The 23485-nt window shown below is 33.4% G+C and overlaps 2 protein-coding genes across 6 annotated transcripts; both read left to right on the top strand.

Moving 5' to 3' along the window:
• The first annotated feature begins 5816 nt into the window (after positions 1 to 5816).
• Positions 5817 to 11762, top strand: MAP65-4 (microtubule-associated protein 65-4). Of its 2 annotated transcripts, none has more exons than XM_022056335.2 (13): positions 5817 to 5974; positions 6418 to 6510; positions 6670 to 6867; positions 6985 to 7236; positions 7422 to 7631; positions 7716 to 7871; positions 8007 to 8166; positions 8674 to 8825; positions 8909 to 8996; positions 9264 to 9337; positions 9447 to 9521; positions 9600 to 9852; positions 11238 to 11762. In XM_022056335.2, the coding sequence occupies exons 2-13, from the start codon at positions 6439 to 6441 to the stop codon at positions 11675 to 11677; spliced, it is 2130 nt and encodes a 709-aa protein (XP_021912027.2). In that variant the 5' UTR covers positions 5817 to 5974; positions 6418 to 6438; the 3' UTR covers positions 11678 to 11762. The 2 variants fall into 2 exon arrangements, with proteins under 2 accessions (XP_021912027.2, XP_021912026.2); XM_022056334.2 differs by having other exon boundaries at positions 9600 to 9873.
• A 2237-nt stretch (positions 11763 to 13999) lies between these two features.
• Positions 14000 to 21129, top strand: LOC110825816 (AT-hook motif nuclear-localized protein 7-like). Of its 4 annotated transcripts, XM_022056332.2 has the most exons (7): positions 14000 to 14100; positions 14245 to 14338; positions 14860 to 15265; positions 16286 to 16353; positions 17145 to 17276; positions 19963 to 20124; positions 20489 to 21129. In XM_022056332.2, the coding sequence occupies exons 3-7, from the start codon at positions 14923 to 14925 to the stop codon at positions 20771 to 20773; spliced, it is 990 nt and encodes a 329-aa protein (XP_021912024.1). In that variant the 5' UTR covers positions 14000 to 14100; positions 14245 to 14338; positions 14860 to 14922; the 3' UTR covers positions 20774 to 21129. The 4 variants fall into 4 exon arrangements, with proteins under 4 accessions (XP_021912024.1, XP_088075843.1, XP_021912023.1 ...); XM_088219717.1 differs by having other exon boundaries at positions 14068 to 14338; positions 20017 to 20124; XM_022056331.2 differs by having other exon boundaries at positions 14070 to 14338.
• Positions 21130 to 23485: the final 2356 nt, after the last annotated feature.

The raw sequence follows: 23485 nt of genomic DNA, 5'->3' as shown, positions 1-23485 counted from the left end.
AATGATAAAACGGTATTTCATGAATTGTGTATAATTAATTAGGGTTGCTAATGGAGCCCAAATATGATGTATTTTTTAGTCAGTTGTTGTTTGATCTATTTTACAGTTTTGAATGCAGTATGGTGTCTGATGTGTTTATTCTGTGGTTCTGTATGTATGAATCACGATTTCATTTATTATGGTTTGAATTATTGTGAACCCGATGTTGTATTGCCTTGTTTGGTGTCCATTACTTGTTTACGTATTTATATTTGATTGGATAATTGAGATAAAAAAAATAAAAAAAGGTATGTGAATTGATAAATGGATGATGTTGACAGCCTAACTAAATATCCTGGGAGATAGTGGACGAACTGGGTCCATAGGGAACCCTATCGGGAACGTGGTCTCTCATATCGGACGGGGTATGGAGACCTTATGTATTTTGGAGCTCATACCAGATAGGGTATGGGGACGACCCGTTTCACCCTCATTCCGGACGGGATATTGAGGTTTATGGTTTTTGGCACCCATACCGGACGAGGTATGGGGACGGCCTGAATCAAGTTATTAATGTGAATAGTTCACGTGTAGCGGGGACCCCTATGGATCCCCATGGATACTAGTAGGCTGATAAAAGAGAAAAATCTGTTATCTGATGATTGAAATGCAAATGTATGATATGTGTTATGTTATAAAGTGTGTATGATTTCATGATATTATAATGTTATTATTTTCTTATGTTGTTTTCATGAAGCTCACCGAGGTAAGTGGACTGTAAAGGATTTTATTATTGATAAATGAATTTATCATGAATTATGCTCCATTGGTCGTTTTTGTTTTCTACCAACCTTTACTTTTGTGACAGTGAGGTAGTGTGATGTCTTTACTGGGCTAGTGTAACTCATTCCTTATTTAACCATTTCATATCAGGAGAATTTGGTTCCCAAGCCCGTCCCGCAGGAAGACAGCGAGTAGATGTCTAAGAATTTCATAGTTTTATTTATAGCATTCATTACTAGTATTTACCTTAGTTAGTTTATTCTTTCATACGTTAAATACGTTATTGGTTATTGTGTAAGGGATGTTAATTAGAAATATATAATTAACTTTTGTGTCGTTATAGATCAGGCTCTAGAACCTGGTCCTCTTGATCTGAAATGATTAAATAAGGGATGAGCTACACTAACTCAATAAGGATATCACACTATATCACCGACACAAAAGTAAAGGTTGGTATAAAATCAAAAAACTAATGTAACTCTTAATTTAGCCAAGATCATTTTTTATAAATAAAATCATTTACCGTAGTGGAGTTCATAAAAATAATCTATACAGATAATAAGATTATATAGATCATGATGCCAAATATAATCAGCAATCATAGCACATATTATAAATATATATCCATCATCAATAAATCAAACAATAACTATCACTCTTTTTACTAGTCTGCTGGTATCTATAGGGGTTCATAGGAATGTCCACGCTACAGGTGAACCCATGCACTTAACATTCTCAATTACGGGCCGTCCCCATACCCCGTCCGATATGAGCGCCAATTTACCAAACCTCAATACCCCGTTCGGTATGAGGGTGAAGCGGACCGTTCTCATACCTCATTCGGTATGAGCGCCAAATTATCAAGTCTTCATACTCCATGCGATATGAGACAACATTCACGGTAGGATTCTCTATGTCTTCAGTCCGTCCACCATCTCCTAGAATATCCAGTAAGACTGTCTTTTCATCTATTCATTTCATCACACAATTTTTACCGTTTAACATTATTTTTTTTCAATTCGACAGTAAGCATATAGAATAAATCATACATGCATTTAAAGCCATAAAACAAATGAATAAGATACCATCATGCATATAAACTGTAAAAACAATCAACAAACAACAGTAGATAATTTCCAGTTCTGGTTTCATTAGCAATCTATAATTAATTATGCATATTCTCTAAATTTACACAAAATATCGTATTATTATTTATTTAAACTTCAATTCTATGATAGAGAATTGGATGAGGGATCCTTACTCGATTTGGTGCTCGAAAAGCTAAACTATTCGACTGCACCTACGGACAATTTTTGAGTTCCCTGAATTTTTTTTTTTTGGGAATTAAAACGCACTAATAGTACTTACAAATGTCCCAAACAAACTCAAAATTAATCCCAGGGCCCACTTGGCTAATTTCAGAATTCTGGCACGGCGACTTTGCCGTGCTTTGGCAACAGTGTTGTTGCCCGCGGCAGTGATCCACCTTGGGTTGGTTATTTTTGGCCGAATTTGGCCAATTCGGCATTGATCTCTATGAGAAAATATGTTAAAGGGCCTCGATTGGCCGAAAAAATACAAAAAATCGAAACTCACAAGCAGCGGAGCTCTCTGGTGCAGCGGGTCCTCTGGCTCACGTTGCGGTTGAGTGTTTTGCTTCGATCAACTTGTAGAGAATGACACAGTGATTACAACAGTGAAAAAATTACACATAACGAAAATCAAAAAAGGCCTCATCGGAGGCATTTTGTGAAATTTTCCGCGGCGGTGGCACCAGGCTTTACCCATGTTTTTCGGCCCATTGGTTGGTCCTTATGCTTCAATTTGGCCATGGGTGTGTTTAAAATTAAATTCTGAGCAAAAGGGGAAGTTTTTACCTTTTTGGCGATCAGAAAGGGTTCCGGTGCAGCGCAGGTGGCGGCGGTCTCCTTCTCGGTGGCCGGGTCTTCTTCTCCGGCGAGAGGTTTGGTGTAAATTAGGGTTATTTATATCCATCTGCTTTTGATCTGGGTCGTCCATCATGTTTGATCTACACCGTACAATTGTGATTACATAGGGAGTGAATTTGGACCGTTTATCACAATTCAATATGAGCCGTCCAACGCGATCTAATCTTAACCGTCCGATCACGTTCAAAGCTAGCTGTCCGATCACATTTGGGGAGGGAACTTATGTGGGCTGTTCGTGCACACGGGAACAGATCTGGGCCATTCGATCGCGAGCAATCGGATCACACGTGTGGCCTCCCGCGTGGCACTGCGTTAACATCCGCTGCTACACGGCATGTCCTGATTGATCAGAGCTATTGACCGAGCGTCCCACGTGACAAAACTTTTCTAAATTGCTGTTTGACCCCGATTTTTTATTTTTCTTTCAAAAATACTCACAAAATCTAAATTTTTACCTATTGTCTCCAAAATTGTTTTCAATTTCATCCTCCAATTTTTACTTCATTTTTACCCTAAATTAAATGAAAAATAAATTAAGAAATCATATTTATTAATTTTAAATCACATATAATTTTATTTTGGGGTGTTACATATATATATGGAAAGAAGGTGATTGCTAAAGCCTAATAAGAGAAGAAAAACCTGTAGTCGTGCGCACACCAAAAGAAAATAAAAAGTTTGAGTGAATTTTTCTTTCAATTCTGTTAAATTTTTGTGAGAAAAATTTTAACACAAATATTATTTAATTTGTTCGCATGTTCTGTTAATCAAACAGTTGATTAGTAAAAGTCGGTTGGCCGTTTTCGGCCGAATTCGGCCAAACTTGCATTGGTCCCTGTAATAAAACAACCCTAGGGCCCTTGGTGGGCAAAAAAATCACGAATAATCGAGACTTACCGGCAGTGGTGCTCTCGGGTGCGGCGGTTTCTCCGGCGCGAGTCATGTTTTGATGTTTTGCTCTGGTCAACCTGTAGAGAAAAGGATGATAATCACAGTGGTATAAAAATTGCATCGAACGGAGACCGGGAAGGGGCTCATCAGAGGCAAAAACAGAGGGAAGCCGCGGCGGCGCCGCTAGTCTTCGGCGGGGTTTTTCGGCTGATTGGCCGATGGTTTGGCTCCGGTTTGGCCATAGGCAGATTCGGCATCGAAAAACGAGCCAATGGGAGAAAATTTACTTTGATTGGCGGTCAAAAAATTCTTCAGTGCGGCAGCGGGTGGCGGCGGCCGGCTCCTCCGGCATTTGGTTCTTCTTCTCCAACAAGGCACTGGTGGCTAGGGTTTGTGGTCGGGTGTGGGTGGGGTTATTTATACCCTTCCTCTTTTAATCTCAACCATCCATCAAGATTTAATTTGGACCGTCCGATCGCGATTTATTTGGGATTAAATCTTGGTCGTCCGTATACGTGAGATCTGGGCCGTCCGTGCACGCGGGAACGGATCTGGGCAGTCTGATCGCACGCACGCGGATCGCCCACGTGGCCCGTCCCGTGTCAGCGTTCCTTGCCACGCGACGTGTCCTAGTTGGCCGGGGCTGCTGACATGGTACAACTTTTTCAAATTGAGTTTTGACCTCTGGTTTTCGATTTTCTTTTCAAAAATACCCCCAGAATCTAAATTTTTACTCCTTTTTCCCAAAACCAATTTCAATTAAATCCAAAAAATAATTTTACCCTATTTTATCATTATTATTATTTTTATTTTCATTAAATTAAATTGAATTAAAATCTTATAAATTAAATATATAAAAAATTAAACTAAAATTCAAATACAAAAATAAAAATAATAATTTGGGTGTTACATATATCATTAAGTTCATCCTATTTTAGATTTAAAACTTCATACATGCACTTCCTCATACTTCGTCGATTATGAATTTTCATTCATTTTCAAATGATGAGTTAGTGAGTAACTTGTCTTTATGTCTATCTCTAATAGAGAGAAATAAGGAGAAAGAAAAAGATAGAACTAGGATGGGGCAAACATGTAAAAGCAAAATAATACCATAATATGATAACAATAGATCAAGTTTAGGATGACTTTAAACAAACTCAAATATAAACAATAATTTTAATCTCAAAATAGAACAACTTATTTTAAATTTGGAGTAGATTTGATAATTTCGAAATTTTTTGAACAGTTCGAGTCTTTTAAAACAAAATCGGTCAATCCCAATCTATCTTATCTAATCTTACCTCATTTCAATTTCTTTATTCTAGTCTAATATTTGTCATTCTTCACCTTTACGCCTAGAAATGATCATACATAAATTTAAGGTTAAGTTTGAATTTAAAACAACATTAAACTAAAAAAATAGAGTTATAATAAAGCTATAATAGATAATTACTTTAGTAGTTTAAGTTATATCACAAATTGGTTTTTTTTTTTCTTCAATTTAATATTGAGAAAATGCAAACATGTTTACATATATATTTTTTCTCATAAAATTGAAATTTAACAGCAAAATCAAGTTCTCCTTTTGTCTTCCTAGATAATATACCAACAACAAAAAAAAGCCTAAAATCACAACCCTAATCCTTCTATTTATAATTTCAAAATTTTTTATTCATATCAATGATTTTTCGTAAAATTCTTTACATACACATTTTTAAATAATATAATTATTCTAATAAATAACGAATAAAATATCCAATAAATAAGGATATTTTTGTGATACTCAAATTTATATTCTTAATTTTCAATTTTTTTTTTCACTTATTTTAAACCTTTTGTTTTTCATCAATGGTTGTAGTGTTTTTAATTTAAACTTTTTATTTGGTAGTTTAATATGAAAGCAATTCAAAATCTATTTGATTTCCTTAATCTTTTCTTGATCATCATACTTTATTTCCAAATTTCCCAAATTAATTCTAGATTTTAAATCACTAATTTGAATTTTAAAACTATTTTATTCCCCACCTAAAATCCCTTTCATTGGAAAAAAAAAAAAAAAAAAGGAGAGAGAAACGGAACTCCGACGTTCTCTTATCCGGCAGCAGCTTATATATAATTTTTACGATCCTGATATTGCCACGTCAACAACATCGCACCATCGAGTGCCACGTGTAATCCTATCACTTTTCCCCACATAACGGCTCCTTCTTCCTCCCCTCTCTAAATTCAAGAGCGTTCTTCTCTCTCGTCGAATCCGAATCCCATCTCTAACAATATATAATCACGCTGTAAACAGAATTCGATTCCAGTCTTACTTCACTCAGAACTGGTACTGTATTATCCGGCCATTTCCCTTGCGCTTAATTCAGGTATCCTTTCTGGAATGTACTTTCTAGTGCTTGCTGCTTAATATCAGTGCTCTGTTTGGCGTGAATCTGGAGGAAAATGAAGGAAAATCTTTGAGCCAGTTCTTATATAGAAAGAATCTATTGGACTTCTTTTACCCCTTCTTTTTTATTGTGCGAGGCAAGAAAAGGGAAATTTGATTGATAAGTTTCCTACAGATTAAAGTGTATGCTATCTATATATTTGCATATATATATATATGTACTAACGTGTCATTTTGCTTCAAATTCCCAATTCACTGTTCTATAGAAATCGCATGTCATGTAAGAAGATGACCTAGGCTTTAACATGTTTAATAGTGTGGAAAGTAGGGAATCCATGGTTTGAATGTTATTCTTTTTATTGGCAGAGCTGAGTAACCTTGTTTTGTTCCCTTGTGTTTTTTTTTTTTTTCCTAATGGTCAAGATTCTGCTACGAAGTTAGGAGATGTCAGCCCGCTCTGTCGCTCACGTTGCGACTATGGAGACAGCATGTCAATTGTTGATACACGAACTACAGGTTCTCCTGGAATTCTATCTCGAATTTCTTTTTATATAAATCTTCCTCTGAAATCCGATCCCCTCCCAAGCCCCCACGTTCTTTATGTTTGTCTTCTCTTTTTCTGGACTCATTTTGCTCGGCTTAGAATTAATATGTTGCTGTGGATTCTTCAATCAGGAGTTGTGGCGAGAAATCGGAGAATCTGATGATGAAAGGGATGCAATGTTGCTTCAAATTGAACAGGAGTGTCTCGCAGTGTATGGGAGAAATGTAGATGATGCCAACGCGTACAAACTCCAGTTGCAGAAACAAATTGATGCTTGCAAAGTTGAAATTGAAGATATCAGTTCTTCAATGGGGGAGCAACACATGCATGTAAGTGTAATTATGATCTGATCTGAAGAAACAAATTAAACGTTTAAACCTCTTTATAAGTAATTACGAAATTTTGGGCTGTTTCACGGTTTTTCATAGCCATCCTTTTATTTTCAGTGTGATGTGGAAGTTGGGGGAAACTTGAAAGAGAAGCTCGAATCCATCAAGACCAGATTAGAGGACATTCGTGTCAGGAAGTTGGAGAGGAAGAACCAATTTGTCGAAGTTGAGAACCAGTTACAGAAAATATCAGTTCAGACTGGGAGGTCTACAGAAAATCTCTGGGAGGATTTCGCTGAAGAGAGGGACTTATCATTGAAAAAGCTGGAAGAATTACATGACCAGTTGGCTGATTTTCAAAACGAGAAGGTTTCCTAACCTCTTTCCTTTGCTCATTGATATGGATATGTAGCGAACCAAAGGGGTGATGACGGGTTTGGTTTTTCATGCTAAGAAGACATGATTATTCACTTGGAACTCACTATTTCCTTTTTCTTTGCGTAAAGTCTATTCTGGGATTCTTTTAACGGGTTTTTATCATTCATCACTTGCAGAGCAGCCGTCTGGAGCAGGTGCTAGACCACCTAAACACTTTAAATCCCTTCTGTGTGGTGCTCGGTATGGATTTCAAAGACACAATATGCAAGATACACCCGAGTTTGGATGAAAATGAAGAAATGAAGGACGTGAGCAATAAAACAATTGACAGCTTGGCTGCTAAAATACAGAGTTTGAGGAAGGTCAAGGCACACAGAATTCAGAGGGTAAGTATTCATGGACAGGACATATTGAAATTCCATTTTCTTTTCACTTGGCTCTTTTCACCATCTAGGTTGTACCTCTTACAGCTTCAAGATCTCGCCATTGACCTGGTGGAGCTGTGGAATTTGTTGAATACACCAACGGAGGAGCAGAAGATGTTTCAGAATGTTACCAGTAAAATTATTGCTTCAGAACCAGAAATTACTGAGCCTGACATCCTTTCAACAAACTTCCTCAGTCATGTACGTAATTTTAAAATTAAAGCCGCTCAAATGCGTGTTTGCTAAATTTGTTCTTGATTTCATCTGCTATAGTCGCGGAGGTCCAGGGGCAATTAACATATTTATAACTCTTTGTGGATTCTTCTCTCGGTGCAGGTTGAGCAGGAAGTGGCGAGGCTGGAACAGCTCAAGTCAGCTAAAATCAAGGAGGTGCTTCTGAAAAAGAAGAAGGAATTAGAAGAGACTTGCAGGAGAACTCACATGGACACAGAAGCACTTACAAGAGCTGAATATTCCAGTGAAGCTATAGAATCTGGTAAAGATTTAGGATAAATTAGTATTTCTTGTAGCATTATCCTTGTCAATTTGAAGTTGGTTTATTATCGTTATCTCCTGGGCAAAGGAACATTCGCATTTTAAAAATGAAGTAATGAGGTACATCCCTTTTTTCTAGTAAGTCTTTAGAATAAATGGAAAGTTTAATTTACTTAACGCTATAAAACTTTTCTATGCCTGTTTGCTTATATAAATGTGTACTACACATGCAAGGATTTGTTTAACCCTAATATAAAAAATAATATTAAGTAATTTCTTTTAAATCTTCAAAATAATTACTTTTAGTGTTTTTTTTTAGACCATTTGCCACGAATAACGTTAATGAAGAGCTAAAAGAGAAACTTGAAACTCACACTTCATATTGGAGATTTACATTTTATGTAATAATATCTTTTTCTTAGAATTCCAATTCCTATTTTCTAAGGACTAGCTCTTAATGCAAGATTTTTATTATAACTAAAGCAATCAGTCAATCACTGTTCTGCAGGTGCCAAAGACCCCGAGTATTTGCTGGAACAAATTGAGCTGCAAATCGCAAAGGTAAAGGGGGAGGCTTTTAGCAGGAAAGAAGTGCTTGAGAAGGTGAACAAATGGTTAGCAGCACGTGAAGAAGAGTGTTGGCTGGAGGAATACAACAGGGTTGATCACCGTTTTACCGTCAAAGTATACTTGCCTTTTCTTATCCCTTGGTTCAGTCTATTAACTTTCTTTTAGAATTTCAGGACGACAATCGATATTATGCTGGAAAAGGTGCACATCTAACCTTGAAACATGCTGAGAAAGCTCGTGCACTGGTCAATAAAATTCCAGGTATCATGCAAAAAAAAAAAAAAACCTCTTAACTTGATCTCTGATTCTCTTCAACAAACAAAGATTATATAGAAGTGAAAGATGTTAAACATCTCAGTCCGCTTTGTGGGGAATCTAATAAATTTTCAAATAATCACTGGATGTACAGTAATATTATTTTAAAAGCAGCAAGAAGGGAGGTAGCTAAAAACAGATTGCTTTAGGAACGCCCTTAACATATTTAATTAGTCTATTAAATTATTTTTAACTTGGTTGTTCCTGGAGCAGTAATGGTTGAGGCGTTGACATCAAAAGTCACTGCTTGGGAAAAAGAAAAAGGATCCCAGTTCTTATATGATGGTGTAAGCATCTATATGCTAGATTTTCAATGCCATTACAATGTCATGCATCTCTGAGTTTTTATACCAGGTGTTTATTTTAACTTATATATGGATGGTATCATTCATCTAGGTACCACTTCTTTCTACGCTTGAAGCCTACAGCAGCTTACGGCAAGAGAAAGAGCTCGAGAGGCAAAGAGAGAGGGTATGGACACTTTTTCCAGTCATTTTACGAGGTTCAAATTCTTAATTGGCCGAATGCTTAAATTGTGGCAAATTTCAGGACCAGAAGAAACTTCAGGGTCAAATTATGGCAGAGCAGGAAGCCCTTTACGGGTCAAAGCCCAGTCCATCAAAAAGTGGAAGAAAGGTTTCCAGACCTTCAATAGGAGCAGTCATGAACAACAGGAAACTCTCGATCGGTGGAGCAATGCTTCAGAACTTGAAACCTGAAAAGGCTCCCCTTCATGCGCTCTCTATCAGGAAAGAAAATGGTTTGAATCAGAAAAGCAAATTGAGCTACAATCAGTCTGGAGGTATTGAAGCGCACTCTTCTGGTACATTTTTCTTTTCTCACTGCTTTATCTGTTAGTTATATGGGCTGTTTGTTTGCATTTATTTTCATAATTTATGCTAGGTTTGCTATTTAAAAATTGAGTGAAAAATATGTTCCATTCTTCTATTTTTATTTAATTTATAGATGTTGCCAACATATTAAAAATAAAAAATAAAATTTTATAGATAAATTTTATAGATAAAATTTTATAGAATAGTTTAAATAAAACAAATTAATTATTCTTAACAATATTATGAGATTGATTTTCACTTGTTACTAGTTTTAAACCTTTATAGGAGAAAAAAAAAATGTAATATAAGCATAAAATTGTAACAAAAAAACTTTTGAAATTTAATTGTAACGTGGCCAATTTTCCAAAAACTATAGTAATTTGCAGATTAAATATACATATATATATTATTGAACTTTTAAACTAATTTGAGCTAAACAAGTTATTCTTATTTATTTTTATAACTCAAAAAATTAGTTAAACCAAATACCCTCATAATATTATCTTTTACTTAAGTAACTATGTATTTAATAACTGTCCAAAAGAAATTTCTTTAAGATGGAATATTTAAGCATTAGAAAATTTTTTTAACTCTTAAATATTCTTATATTAGATAGTAAATTGATGGCATAATATTACTTATATCATATGAGTTGTTTTGAATTTTATCTTTTTATTTTAATTTTTTATGATGAGATGACGTTTTATTAGTGGTAAAATAAAAAATCTTCTAACTACTAGGATTTGAATGCTAAAGCAAATGATAACTATAAGTTGTCAACTTATGCTCTTTCATATCTGAATAGGGTGTTAATCATAAGACGTCAGTTATTTTTTTTTTCTTACTAATAAAAAAGATAGCAATATCAAATAGCAAATATATCCGATTATAAAAATTGTTGTTAGTTATTTTGACTCTTTCATTTTAGCTATCTTAATACAAAGGTGATTAGAATAACAATAGTAATTTGAGTACATTTTAAGCATTTCTTTCTCAAAAGTCTAGTTTCTCTCTTTTTATTCAACTCTTTTTTCTTATTCATTTTTCCTATTTCTTTTTCCTCTCGTTTCTATTCTCCCTTTACTTTTCATGATCTTTTATTAATATACTATAAACTTTGTTAGAGTGGTGTTTTCAATCTTTTATTTATCATTAATTACAAAATTGTGAAAGTGTGTTTAACATCAATATGCACATATATTTAAACTTTAATAACTAATATATTAATAAGATATTAGAAAGGCACATGATGCTACATATGTATTGTATTCATTTAAAATACATTATATATGTAATTGAATTACTCATGCTTAGTTTTAGGTGTGTGTATTTTTTTTTCCTCTATATTATACAGGAAGAAAGAGTTCAAATATTTTTGGACATGTTACAAAGAAACATTCATCTAGTGGTGCAAAGGATGGTGGCAAAATAAATTCGCCACAAATTCGAAAGCCTCTATCCCCTATTCCGTTGTCATTGGCATCCAATAATACCAACATCGCAAATTCCTCAAAAGATCACATAAAATCACAAAAGGAAACACTTCCCCTATGCAAGATACCAAATTTAGAACCTTTACTATCGAGTTTCAATAGCAAGGAAGAGGAAAACAACAAAAGCCCGAAGAAAATCCAAGCACCTACTACTTCAACTGTGGCCAGTGTTTCGATCCAGACAACTACTCCATCTTATGTGTCTTATACTACAAAATATCCACCAAAAAAATATTTAGAAGGAGTTGAATACTCGTTTGAAGAGGTAAGAGCTATTTTTTTACGTAAAATAATTGACTAGAAACTATTTTACGAGTATAATTTATTACACAATTTGAGGATCATAATGAGATATTATTTTTTATATAGATAAAATATTTTTATTATCTATTTTATTTTGTTGTTTTAGTTATGCATAATAAGGTAATCTAAGATTATATAGTTGATGTTTGGTGTTTTCTCAAGTGTGAAATTACAATAATCATTTTTACAATTTCATGGATTTATAACTTTACAACTTAAATCATAATTAAATTTTGATTAACATTTTATTATTTTTAAACACATTATATATTATTTACATGTTAGTATGTATTTTCACTCCTTAATTTAAAAAGTCAAAATATAGCTTCTCTATGATTTATGCTTAAATTAATAGACAAAAGACAAATCAGAAATAAGACTTTTTTAATTAACAAATTATATATGATGACAATTTTAAAATAATGGTTGAATATAAATATGTAATTTTAATGTGTTAATGAAACGACAAATAATTTTTTTTTTTAATTTGACTGTAATATGTAAAATTAAATTTTAGTTCAGACTAACTTTTTAGTTTTTTAAAAAATAGATTAATATTTTTATATTAATTTAATATATTTAGAACATTATAAGAAAGTCTTCATATCTTATAAACTTTCATTACTTCTAATAATTAATTCATCGTACGTATTTAATTAGTTAACTATTAATCGGTATTATATGTATAAACATGGTACTAAAAAAAATAATAATAACGATAAGTATAAATATAATAATAAATAATATTTTATATAAAAAAAAATTACAATTTAAAACTATTCAAATAAATTACTATAAATTTTTATTAAAAGAAAGTCTATGTACCTTATAAATTTTAACTTTTTTAAAGTCATAATTCACATTACTTAATTAATGTTTTGAGTATTAATCTATATTATATCTACGAATATAGTATTAAAAAATAATGGTAACTACGAACATAATAATAAATAATAATTAGTATATCTAAATATTTTTTAATTTTATGCCAAATAAAAATAAAAATTATATTTATATTTTAATGTTTAATAAAAGAAAGAAAAAACCATTAAAAGGACGAAAAAAAAAGGTGTAGATTCCCACGCCTGACACTTGTTTCTGTAAGTAAAATAAAAGTAAAGGTGATGGACCCTCCGAAGAAGACATTGTATTTTGGATATTTGTCGACCACGGCTCTCCCTCTCTCTCTCTCTCATTAATAATTAAATTAAATTAAATACCATTTTCTTTAATTTTAAAATAATAATATCTGCTAATCATCAATTTTATCTACGGAGGATATTATGCAATCATTATATAAGATTGTGATCTATACATAATTTCTATTTTCTTTTTTTACATATATTTTTTTAAAAATTATTACATTAATTTTTAAAATTTTCTTTATGTCAAAAGTTTAGTTTATTTTTATATTTAATTAAAAATTAAAATATTTAAATTATATTTGAGTATTTAAAAACAATATTAATTATTTTTAATTTAATTTAAATTATCTTTAACCCAAATACCTAATTATCTTCCACGTTTTGTTAGATCTTAAATCTTTTTGTGGATTTTTAAAATATGATCATTTAATTTCAGATATATAGGATTGAAGTAGAATAATTTAAACATAAATAGGTCAAAACTCCTCAAATTATCGAGTTTTAATTTATGATTTATCAATAGAATTTGAATTCTATTGTTACTTAAAATTAAAAATAATCTAGTATATATATATATATATACATATATGCTTCAGCACAAAATTATCCCTCTATATTTGTAGTGCGCAATCTTTTAGAGGATTGGTGCAGATAATCCATACTACCTGGCACCTGCTTCAACACGTGCGAAACCTTCCGACAAAGGAAAGTACATTATATACGTACAATTGTCGTTGGTCGGAGTATCCAATTACGGATAATTCACAGCTGTCAGCCACCTGACTTCTCACCCGCAGGTGACGCAACCATCCCTCTCTGCTCGAGTAAGACAGTGGCAGAATCGTTATTAATGTACGGAGTGAAGGGCGTAAGTTAGTACCCCCTCCCCCCTGTCTTTTTTAATTTTCGAAAAGGACAAAAAGCAGGTCAGCGAAAACAAAAAGGTCGGTCCGCCAAACACAACCTTCGCAGCTTTAAATGGAAAAAACAAAAAATTATGTTTAAAAAAAAAAAAAATTAATTTTTTTCTTAAACAAAACTCTACCGTTTTGGTCAATTATTAAATTTTCAAATTTCAATTTCCTCACGGACGTGAAATTCACCTTTAACCCAATTTCATTTATCGGTCTTTGCAATTAATTAAATAATCATTTTCATATTATTTAAATGTTTTATATTTCAATTTCTTTATTTTTTTATTTTTTATTTTTTATTTTTGTTTTCATTTTCTTTTTCATCTCTCCTCACCAGTCTCTGTTCAGTCCAGGAAAAACCGGTAAGGTGTTTTCCGCTGTTTTCCCGACACTTGGGGACCGGTTCTCGTTTTTTCTCAGACAAATCATTTTCTCAGGAAACAAACAGGTTTCTTCTTTACTAACCGTACCTTGATTTTTTCTTTGAAACATCTCGTCTCTTTCAGTCAAATCAAAGAAACTTCTAGACTCTGGAGTATTGCTCGAGGTTTGCAAATGTGAAAAAGTTACACGACAGAGAAGTCATTGCTGCACCGTCAGGTTATGATCTTTAGGTTTCGAGAAAGATTTTGTCTGTCTGTTTGTTTGTTTGTTTGTTTTTTCTTTCTCTTTTCTAAACTTTGCTTTTTTTTTTTTTTTAAAAGTTTGTTCGATCTATAGTCACGATTTGATTTTTAGCTGGTCTCTGTTTTTGTTTTTCTTTATCACATGATGCGTTTTTTTTAAATAAATATTTTTTGGTTCTGGTTGGAGTTGTCTCTGATTTTTACTGATTTTTTTTAAAGGTTTTAATGGAGTTTTGGTTTTACAAATTTCCGCTTTTAACAGACTGATGTTGAGTTCAAATATCACTACTTCAGATCTTTGCGGAATTCTTGTCGTTCTTTCTTCATTCTTCAAAGCATTCAACTGGATAGTAGGTTTACAGAGGCTGATGGAACTATTCATGATACATATTTCCTTATATCCATATATCTATGTTTAAGGAATGATGATTAGGATTTCTTTGTTCTTCCCTTAGCACTGATTTTTCTTATTGATATCTTTGTTGGCGGTCCCAGCATGAGTCTGTAACTTTGGTGGAGAACTGGATTCTGGGGGTTATACAATTTGAAAATTGATGCATGGAAGCAAGAGAAGGCATGAGCTCAGGAGTCACGGTGATAGGGGCAGAGGCCCCATCAGCCTATCATATGGCTCCACGGCCTGAAAATCCTAGCCAGTTTGCAGGATCACCGCCTGTAGATGCCTCACCTGTTAGTGTAGGATTGACAGGAACTCTGGGAAAGAAGAAGAGAGGTCGACCGCGGAAATATGGACCGGATGGGACAGTAGCCACGGCATTATCCCCCATGCCGATTTCATCTTCAGTCCCACCTGCTGGTGATTTCTCTGCAGGAAAGCGGGGAAGAGGGAAATTGAGTGGTTTCCAGAAGCAGCTCAAGAAATTGGGATTGGATATTTCTGGTAATGGACACGTCAAAGTGCCTCTTTGATTTGAAACTGTGGCTTGTTGCTTTGCTGTGTTTTGAGTTGATAAGGTTATGGTTTTGATTCACATGTTATAAACTATTCCTTGTTTCTGATTTAGATTGTGGAAAATCACCATAAAGTTGGGTTATTTAGTTGGATATGTTATAATTTTAGAATGAATTTCCCTGAAGTCGGATCAATGTGAAAGTTATGTTTAAAACAAATTCCAAAATTTTGGGAATTCATTTGCAAATTTCAACTATGAGAAGATGTAAATTAAATTAGAAGGTGATGAAAAATTGACATAAGATAAAACTTCTTGTGGAACTGGTTGGAATTTAAAATAGATTGTTTTAATTTTACATGAAATTTTATATGGGTTTATTTTTCTTTCATCATTTTAAGGATTAAATTCTCTAGCTAAACTAAGTGTAAGTTTACAAAAAAATCCCACAAAAATTCTGAATTTGTTCCAAACATAGCCAAGAATCTTTCAATCAGTTATTCCATGCATGAAGTCAGCATTTGCTATATGCTTGCTAAAGTTTGTTTGGGGGCTTTTTATGGGATGCTCTTTTTTAGATTTGACAGTACAAAGCTGGTCCTTTGAATGAAAAAAGTTGGTCTTTTATGGGTTGGACTTAGAGAAAGGAATATTCTACTTACGAACATAAATGTGAATATACATATACACATCTATCTACATGGTAAAAAAATTTTACTTCTTGCTACCTAAGGATATGAAAAATGCTCCTTGATGACTTCAACTTAAGGGAACTTGCTAAAGGTGCTAGATTACTTGATATCTTTAGTTAATAAACATGAGTTAAAAATGGAAAGGTACTGGTAAAAATGGAACTTGCAGTTTACTTCCAAGAAGCCTTTAAAACAAGAATACATTTGCTTAATGCCTTATTCTGATTCAGAATTCTACTATGACAAGAAAGATTGGAATTATATGCATTTCAGATGTGAATTTTTTGACATTTTTGTTTCTCTAATGTTGTTTTTTAGGTGAGGGGGCTGCTAGTTCTGTTGGTACAAATTTTACTCCTCATGTTATCACTGTTAATGCTGGTGAGGTAAGGTTTACAATGTCAAACAAAGATATTAACTTCATCTTTTCAGGATTTTTGCTTGTGACTAAATATTTCAAAGGATTTTCACCCATTAAACCATAAAGGAGATTCTTTTAACTTCCTAAATTGCTAGACTAAAGTTGCAAAAGAATCCATGGGCACTACAAAATAGCTTATCCTGGGAGTTTTAGAGGTGTTTGGTTCTTATTATTATGTGCTTATAAGCAGTTTTAAGCATCTGTTACCAATGATCAGCCTTAAGCCTGAGAAAAATAAGTATTTCCCCTCTTAACTTTTATGAATTGGTTTAAAGTGCTTATTTTCTTAATATATTCAGTTACCTGTTTACACTCTTACCCTCTGATATATATATATATATATGTGCATGTGCATATATGCAATACAATATATAGTTATTTCTTGTAATAAGTATCTTTATTCAAATACATAACTGCATATTTTCTGAATCGGCACTTTAAAGCATTTTTAGTACTTCTTTTCCAGCAACCCCAAACACCCTCCTAATTTGTTACCTGTTCTTAAATTTTCATAATTATCAGTTAGATTTCACGTCTGCGATATTTAATGATTGCATGATATATCTGCATATGAACTTTAAGCATCTGCATTAGTGCTATGCTGCTTAAAAGAAGCTTTGCTTCCCATAATTAAATTGTGACTGTCCAATTTTGGCACTTTCTTTTGCACAAGATGCCCCTTCAGGCATAATAATTTGATATTGGTTTGACAATTTTAATCTGTTTTCTCTATGCGTTTTTCTTTTGGATGTTAAGGATGTTACCATGAAGATCATATCATTCTCTCAACAAGGACCTCGAGCTATTTGTATCCTGTCTGCTAATGGACTAATTTCTAATGTTACCCTCCGGCAGCCTGATTCTTCTGGTGGTACTTTGACATATGAGGTCTGGCTATTTATATTTCAGCTCACTGCAGATGAATTGGCTAAATGCTCAACTAAGGGCCTAATATTTGCAGAAATGTGGAATCGATGGTCCAACTTTTTATTATATCCAATCAATGGTTTAACTTACTCATTGTGTTCAATTAAGGACTTACATACTTGCACATTTAACACTGTTTATATTTTATCAAGGTGGCATGCCATGGTACGAAAAATTATCAATTACCATGATTTGTGTACATGCTATGCGAATCCTAATTGATGCATTACTTAATTTTGTATATTTTTATTTTTTAAAAGCTAAAGGAATGATGACTTAGCTAGGGCTGACATGTTAATTTTATTTGATGTAACATGCCATGTGTTGGAAATATTAATGGTGTTTAGTGTTTAGTTTCTACATGCCCTTAGTTGAATGCAGTTGAATCATCAGACCTTATTTTATGGAATAAGACGTTGGACCGTTAATTCCATGTTTGTGCAAATGCTTGGCCCTTAGCATATTTAACCAAAAGTTTTTAGATCTTTGTTGCTTTACATTTCATTTAGCATCTTAAATGTAGCTTCTAAAGCCTATTCCTTATTTTCTAGTATAGCTTCACTGATTTTATCATTATGAGGATTGTGGTACATCTCTTAAAAAGGTCTGCTCTGAAGTCTGCACAGCAAATAACTTCTGCTCTAGCAAAATCTGATATGAATTGGCAGAGATTTTGCTAGATGGAGACGGAATGTTGCTAAATCCTATTCATTTGTGTAGTCGTCGAGGAAGAATATGATTCCCTGCAGAAAAATTATAAACTATAATCCTAAGTTGAATAAAAGCAAGATGTTCAATTGGAAACAAATACAAGAATGTTGAGGAAGAATATGATTCCATGCAGAAAAGTTATAAACTATAATCCTAAGTTGAACAAAAGCAAGATGTTCAGTTGAAAACAAATACAAAATTTAGGCTGTTTGATACATAAAAATCTTTTATAGCTTTCATTTTCTAAATCCATTGTGTTTATACTTGTTTATTCATAAAAATATGTAAGAGTAGTATTTTGTATAATAATCAAGGTATGAAGGTAATAGTCTTTTTAGAAAACAATAAACCCTTTAATGTTTTCTATCATTCATTCTCTTTGTTGTTAACTAACTTATATGGTTTTGTGAATGGAACACATAAATTTACAAAATAAAAACTACAAAACATTTTCGTGTACCAAATGGAACCTAAGGTGTTCTAGGTTGGTACATCCCAAAACTAATTTGCAGCTTAAAATGCATTTTTGAGTTGGTAAACCGGAGCTTGATTGACAGATAATCACTTGAATCCATATGGGAACCATCTTTCATCATTATGGTACTTCATTATTATTAGTAAAAATTCTATTAGTTAATTAAGAGGAAGACATAATTGGAAATTTGACTGATAAGTCTTTTCTATTTGTTATAACTTGTAACCTTCTTATTTGGATTGAATTGTAAGTTTGAATGACAAGTCCTTTAGTTTAGTCCCCTTTTCATCTTGGTGAAGGATTTGACTTGTTCATTGAAAACTTGGGTTCATGGAAAAATACTTATTATGGAAATTGTCAGCAAATTTTCAAAGCTCACAAGGTCTGATGTAAATGCAGCAAACTTGGTAAAGAAGTTTGATTTATGGAAGAAGGAAATGATTATTGCATTGAAAGTGAGAATTTGGAGTAATGACTGAACATAATGCTCTTGGATGAATTATTTCAAAAAAAAAAAAAAACAATGCTCTTGGACAAAAGTCTAGTGGTTCAGGTCTCATGAATGAGCTATGGAAGCTGATACAGGAGATTATTTGAACACTCCAATAATGATTGGATAGCTGATATGATAATCATTAATGACTAACATGTTTTTGGTTGAATAAAGTGAAAGAGTAAGAGGGAATTGTAAAGACTCGTCCAAAGAAATTGGTACAAAGTTTCTTCTTGTTTCTCTATACTTCATTACTTGGAAAAGTTGGTCCTTAAGTTTTATTCTTTTTTCATCAAGAAAGGTCTCACATTCTTTATCTTCCTTTTTCATTCTGAGGAAGAATGGTAATGGATGTTGAAAGGTCAAGAAAGACAGAATCATTCCATAAAATTTCATTTGTGATTTGTGAAATTTCTAGAATCTCATAATATTTCTGATGTCTATAACACAACCTAAATCTTTTCCTTCTTGGGTAGCAATTGTTACTTGATTTGTTAGCAATTTGCAATTGCATTCATCCTGTGTTTTTATCTTCTTTTGAAATTTCCTGTCATTCTGTCCTCTACATCCCTGTCCTCACCTCTTCCGTCCTTTGAACTGTGAGCTGAAGAGATGTGAAGATTCATCAGTGTGTCTATTACTCTCCAGTGTAGGCTGTGACAACATAAGGTTCATATTGAAATGCATTATTATCATGTAAATATGTTGCACATAATGAGTATTTTTCAGGTGGTCTGTGCTGTTAAATGCAAGTGCAGTTATGTGCCTGCAAAACTTACTGCTTTTTGAGCAGTTAATATGGCTCTAACTTTAAGCACATTGAGTTCTGCTACTGTTTTAAGTTTTAATTGCATTTGAGAGAATCTGCTTTTGACTTTTTGTTGTTGTTGCTAGTGGAGTCGTTTTTTGAAGTACGTTCTTTTTCTGGATCATTAGTGCCTACAATTTTTTGTTGTCATTCCTTTTAGGGTCGTTTTGAAATACTTTCTTTATCTGGATCATTCATGCCCACTGAAAGCCAGGGAACGAGAAGCAGATCAGGTGGGATGAGTGTTTCTTTGGCTAGCCCTGATGGTCGTGTTGTAGGGGGAGGGGTTGCTGGACTTCTGATTGCTGCTAGCCCTGTGCAGGTAGGCAATCAAAGATTTCATTTATCATTATTGTAAACAGATTGCTATCCTGGGCATCACTGCTTCTTTGGATGGTTTTGCTGCTGTATTTTTATATTTGATCACAAATAGGTTTTCCGGACTCAAGACTGTCAAGACCATCTGTATATGATATTATAAATTAAGCATGCTAATTGAAATAAGAAAAATAAAGAAAGCCCAGAGTGCTTAGGTGGCCTGCTTTATAAGAATCCGGATATATATAAATCTGGATTGACCATGAAAATTCTGCAAGTTGTTTCGTCCCCGGTCATAGTTCATATTTAGTGGTTTAAACAATAACATTGATGCATATTCTCCCTACTTCCCTAACTTTTGCTTTCAGGTTGTGATAGGCAGTTTTCTACCAAGTGACCACCAAGAGCAGAAACCCAAGAGACAAAAGATTGAATCAATACCTGCTACTGTTGTTTCAGTAACTACTGCACCAGCCTCCCTATCGGCTAACATGGAAGTAGAAGAGGGCATTGGCGGACTCACACAACAAAATTCCAGTGCCTCAAAGCAAAATATTGCTGCTTCTCCATCGTTCCACAGAGAAAGCTGGGCCACCATGCAGGAACCAAGAAATTCAACAACTGATATTAACATATCCCTTCCTGCAGGATAATTTGATTAGCATCAAGACTGCATCTCAAGGTGTCTTACTGACCATGATGGATCCCTGATCTTCCTATCCTACAGAGAGTTGGATTTTACTTTGCTTATATATTTACTAGCATAACTTATTGAACTAGTAGTATAGGATTGAGTAGGACTACAGCTTCAAATTTCCAGCTAGTTTCAGTAGTTGTCTTATCAGGCATGACATTCACTAGCTGGTTCCCGGCAGGACATCTGATTGTTAGCCTAGTTAAGTAGTGCAGTTATGAAATCAAATCCTTCAGATGTAGACAACTGCTTTGCACATCTTATAACTGAATTTTTTAATTTTTTTTCTATAGATTTTTCGAGAATTCCAGATTATTGGAAATGTTGTTGGATGGCTGAACAGTAGTTTAGAAATTTTTTATGATCTCTCTACTTTTGTTTTCTGATTAAGGATTAAAAACTGTTTTGATTAATGCGATTTGAACCTGTGATTTGGAAATAACCTGGGGAAGCGTGGGGACAACTGAAGCAAGGTTTATGGTCTTTGTACACTACTATGTTCCATCTTTCATGGTGCATATATTCATCCTAGCTTTCTGATGGCTATATTCACATATTCATGCATATATTATGTATGAGTGCTCTTGCTCCTTGCTGTACAGAGCACTCTGCAATTTAGTTTTCTTTATTAATCTTCTAGTAGTTTTTTTAAATACTATATGGAGTTCAACCCGGACTGGCCAGATATGAGGAAGAGAGGCTTGTGGTTATGGAATAGAAGATAACAAAAGATTGCAGGAAGTTTGAACTTACATAGTTATTTATAAGCACTAATTTTTTAGCTATTACATGCTAATACTAATGTAGTAGTAATATATACTGAAAAGAAGAAAAAAAAAAAAGACAGAGACTCGCATGCAAAGCCATGGTTGGTCAATGCAAAATGTCAATGTTAGTGGTTTTAGTACCTAGTCTAAGATACAATTACTCATTAAATTCTTGTACAACTTTCAAATAGTATACGACATATGTAAGGAGACATCCTTATCTGGTCTTTTAATTGCTCTTTTTAATGTTTATGTAATTGTATCACGGATGTTTGAACCAGCCACCTCTTTTGGGCTGCTATATGCAGTAGCTGCAAACATCACTTTCTTCACCCGTTTCTTCCTTCTCATTTCTAAACAGTATTAATGGGAAATTTCTCAGTATCTAGATGAACCATAAGCTAACGAGGCGCAAACTTGTTTAAACAATACATATCCTTGTCTTTACATATCTGAACGATGACACTTGTAATGGAGAAACAAAAGGAGGTTGGCTTTTGTGCTAAATTTTTCTAGTAAACCTTCTATATATGGTTAACTTTCGTTAACGAGATGTTCCTCCTCAATTGTCAACTGGGTAACGCAAAATGGGCACCAAAAATATATCCGAGCTGAGGAGAGAGCAAGAGATTTACCAGTCCTACCTACCTACAGAGTTTCACAAGATTGCCTATACTTGCGAATCTCCCATGTGTTTTAAATATCTGTTGATTTTATTACCTTTTCTTCCTTCCAAGTCTGTGTTACTAAGCATCACAGCCTCCTTTCCTACCAGCTCATAGTTATGGTCAAATCTAGTTGTTGGCTGATGTTCTTGATATTTAACCTCATTATTATTTTCGTTTTTGGGAGCTCAAAGCCATTTTCCGGTAACTCTGGCATGTTATTTCCTCTTTTGCCTTCATATAATGCTAAAGCAAGAAAATATGAATAAGGTGTTGACAAGTACCATGGTTACGATGGTTATGAAGAATATAATGACAATGGCATTGACACTAAGGGTGTTGACATTTAAGGTGAAAATGATGACTATGAGTTGGAGAAGAGAGTGGAGGAATTCATAGCCAAGGTGAATAGCAAATGGCTAGTGGAGCTATTTATTGAAAGGTTTCACTAATTACTTTCATTGAGTTACAAGTGAAGAGTTTTGTTTAACTAGTTTTTTCAATCAAGTTTTCGAATTCACCTACTTTTATTTGAAATATTTAATAGATTTCATCCATATACATGATTGAAATGATGATGGTTTAATATGTAACATCTCTTTATTTATGGGTTTGTTTGTAAGTCTTTGATGGTTCTGGTTTCGAGGAAAGGAGAAAACTACGGTTGGATTTTATTGATGCTCTAGTTGGATATGTATAATGAGGTCAAGTCATGAATATGCGAATTTGGTCCATGTAAATATTGTATATTGGATGTATATATTGCTTTTTTTTTTTGCTATAATAAAAAGATGAAAAAATAATATAAAATCTAAACACGAACTAGACGATACTAAACAATGTCATACTAATTTAAGTATAAAAACTAGTCAAGCTACTCATGAGCATGAGCTAAGATTGTAAAACTAACGAGATTCTCATGAGCCCGAATAACTAGATGATTAGCACAAGAGTTGTCTTTTCTGTGAGTGTGGAAAATTTAAATATCTCAATAAAGAGTGAACATGTCTCTCAATTGCCTCTTTAAATAAGTAGAAGAACTATGTCAAGTATTTATCTAATGAAGAAGTTGTTTGACATAAAGGAAGTTAGCTTCAACAATTAATTTACGAATACCATTACTCAAAATAAGGTTCAGACTCTAAAGGACACCATAGACTTCAACTTTCATCACATGGTTTGTACCTAGATTACTCATGAAATCACACACTCAACAACCCATATTGTATCTAATAAGAT

The sequence above is a fragment of the Carica papaya genome, chromosome 5 (assembly GCF_054855325.1).
Source record: "Carica papaya isolate Zhongbai chromosome 5, ASM5485532v1, whole genome shotgun sequence".
Classification (NCBI taxonomy): Eukaryota; Viridiplantae; Streptophyta; class Magnoliopsida; order Brassicales; family Caricaceae; genus Carica; species Carica papaya.
This window is presented reverse-complemented; position numbering and strand designations above follow the sequence as displayed.